This window comes from Macaca nemestrina, chromosome 13 (assembly GCF_043159975.1).
Source record: "Macaca nemestrina isolate mMacNem1 chromosome 13, mMacNem.hap1, whole genome shotgun sequence".
NCBI lineage: Eukaryota > Metazoa > Chordata > Mammalia > Primates > Cercopithecidae > Macaca > Macaca nemestrina.
The window spans coordinates 35,218,664-35,221,989 of record NC_092137.1 but is presented as its reverse complement, the minus strand read 5'-3'; the positions used below and the strand labels follow the sequence as shown (position 1 = coordinate 35,221,989).

Below are 3,326 nucleotides of genomic sequence, written 5' to 3'. Positions count from 1 at the left end.
CCTGTATTCTGTTTATATTATGAATCTACTGGAATTTCTACAACTAATCCTTGTGTACCTTGATCTTTCGCTTGTTTTCCATTTCTAAGCCCATTTGTTTAAATTTCTTTGAAACTTCCATAACCTTATATACAATATTATTACATTGACCCTCAGCCTTGCCCATTTTTTTCTGACTTTTAGCTTTTCTGTTAAAATATATTAACCTTGTTATTATTTGGCCATGAAGATGATTGGAGACATCCTGCTGTATGGGACATTGTTGATGAATGCTGGGGCAGTGCTCAACTTTAAGCTGAAAAAGAAGGACATGCAGGGCTTTGGGAAGGAGGTGTGGGAGCTCAGCACAGGTGACAACATTAGGGAATTCTTACTGAGCCTCAGATACTTTTGAATCTTCACCATCCTGTGAAATGTCTTCATGATGTGCTGCATGATTGTGCTGTTTGGCTCTTGAGTCCCAGATATGGAACCAGGAACTCAGGTTCTCAGATGCTGAGTCTCTGTTCCTCCATTCCTGATGACTTCAAGAATGCTTTCAACCAGAAAACTAATGACCTTCACAGGAAGCCCAAGCTCTTGGTGTTGCAGTCTGCTTAGTCCCTAGTTCAGCTAGGTGCAACTTCTTGTCCCAAGACCAAGAAGAATAAGGCACATGGACAGCAAAGAATGAGTAGAGTAGGATTTATTAAGCAGAAGGAAAGCTCTCAGCAAAGAGAGGTGCCCTGAAAGCATGTTGCCAGAAATGGAGCTGAGTTCTTTTATATAGCAAAGACAAGGAATTCTTCTGTTGTTTCTGCCCAAATGGGAAGGGTAATGTTCCCACTTGGTATTGCATCTGCACATGGTTGGGGTTGGTCAGAGTGACTGAATATTGGTTATTATCCATGAATGGCTAAGCAAAACACATTAGGGGACTAAAACCACAATGCTAATATCATGTTAAGGACGTTATAATGAGTCAGGTCAAGTTAAGGACATTTAGGTCCATCTATTGCACCTGCTCCTAGGCCAGGACAGTCCCTTCTGAGCAAACACTTGGCATTAGAGAAAGTTCTTATACCAAATTTCTTTCCACTAGCTACAGGGGCTGTGCAGATGTGGTCTCACAGGTATTTTTCCACTCCCGAGTCCCTCCCTCTCTATCTGCCTAACTAGCCTTTAATTGCTTCTTCTTTCACTGGTGAGTTGAAAAATGTTCACCAAGATGTGCTAAGTCTCCCAGCCAACTCACAGTTTTCAAAGATATTTTCACTTTGGTGACTGAATTGGAATGCTATTTACTGAAGGGGTTTCAGGAGGGTTTATATAAGGGGCTGTGATAAAATGGCATTTCCCATAGATAAAAGAACTTGGCTAAATCATTTTGACATATTGGAATGCCTCTTCTACCAAGCATTCACAAGAAACCTGTTTCTGAATATTTCTTGGCTTATTTTTAAAAGCCATCCTTTTGGTAAGAATCATATAGATTTTTAAAACTGTTTTTTAATCCAGGGATCTGAGCAGAAAGGTTGGCTTTTAAGTTTAACACAGCCTCATTTTTGAACAATGTTTATAAGTCACAAGGACATTCAGTGTTACTTGCTGAAATTGACAGCATCTGGGGTCAACCAGAAGCCCTGTGACCAAATTCCTTTTTCATGCAAACAGGGCCCACTTTGCCACTCAGTGCAGCTGAAATTATCCCTAAGACTTTAAGAAGAGGGTCACCTGAAACAGGGACATCAGCCTTCCTGTTTAGACACTAAACTGTTAGCAAAAGGGAAGAGATAGTTCCAGGTGAAGTATTTCCACAGAAGAGAAGTCTAGAAAAATTGTGAGGGTTTTAGGATAAATTTTGTTTTGCTTTGCACCCTTTGTTAAATAAAATAACTTTGGGAGCCATTAAAAATACATATTAAAAATACGTGTGTGTGTGTGTGTATGTATGCATGTATATATATTAATATAGGCAAGAACTTTTTTTCTAGTTGCTCATTTTAGCCTTTTCATATTTTGCAAATGTTACATCATTTTATATAAGTGCTAATATATAAATGACTAATTATGTTGCACCAAGCACTACTGTAAGTGCTTTAACCATGTTAAATTCCACATCACCTTGATTAGTTATCCAATCTTACAAGCTGGAAAACTGAAAAGAACAGGGTTAAGTAACATATCTAAGGTCTCACAGGCAATGAGCAATCCTTACTTCTAAGATTTCTACTTTCTCTTCTAGTTTCTTCTAATATATAGAAGAAAAAAGTATAAGAAAAAGAAAATTTCTACTTTGTTGATTTATATTGTCTCATCTTACTTGCTCGCTAATTTCCCTCTGTGTATTTTCTGGATATTACCAATCCCTTTATTTATTTACACATTTCAAATATTTATATTAAAGTTCTTTTCAAGTGACTTTAATATATCAAATCCCCAGACATAAATCCTTCCAGTTATTTAATTTATGGTTGTCTTTCTTAGCATTGCACTTTCTTATATGTCCATTAGCTATACATGCATGTGGTCTAGGAGTTCAAATTCCATGAGGTTAAATCCTCAATAGTCTCATGTGGTTCATGCCTTGTGGATGCCTTCCAGACCATGATTTTTTATGGTTGTTTTCTCTTCTTTCCTATTGGGTTCACCAATTCTTAAATAATTGAGAATTTTAAATGTATGGTTTCTTTACTATGTGGTTTGCACAAAGTTGAGCCCTGAAACTTTCTATCTAATGCTCAGGGTTTCCATTTTTTGTGACTTCATTTACTCTTACTTCCAGAATACAATCTTAGACCAGTGTTTATATATGAGGATATCGTTTCCTAAAATCCAGTTTCAGACTGGGTTCTTTATTCTTACTACTGAATGTACATAGTCCTTTATTCTTCTTTTGTAGGTGTCTCATTCTCGACCTACAATTTATCTTATATGGTCATTATACTTTATGTGTTGTTTAGCTTTGATTCTTGGTTAGCAAAATTGATGTGAGATTTTTTTGTTACTGTTTTGTTTTCTTTTGTTTTTAGGACAGTTAGGGTCTTCCTTTCCAAGTCTGTGGGCTCAGATATACTTTTAATAGTTTAAATGCATGTACTCTAGCATTTTATATGATTTTGACAAGGAAAACTTTTTTTAAATTCTGTTCAGTACAATAATTTGATCCCATGTTACTTTGAAATTTAAATCAGTTACATAGTAAATATTCTCTAGGCACAGATCACCAAAATTTTCCTGAGTGAATGTCTGTGGTTTTGACCCTTTAACATTACTCTTTCTCCTGAAGAGAACAGATATATTTATTGTTAATGTAGGAATTTGAGGCTTTTTATTATTTCAACTCT

General features: G+C 36.1%; 1 protein-coding gene across 1 annotated transcript; it reads left to right on the top strand.

Moving 5' to 3' along the window:
* Window positions 1–229: 229 nt before the first annotated feature.
* On the top strand, window positions 230–457 carry LOC105464831 (small integral membrane protein 7-like). Its single transcript, XM_071077401.1, is given in 1 exon segment — window positions 230–457. A coding segment is annotated over 1 exon segment (228 nt).
* Window positions 458–3,326: the final 2,869 nt, after the last annotated feature.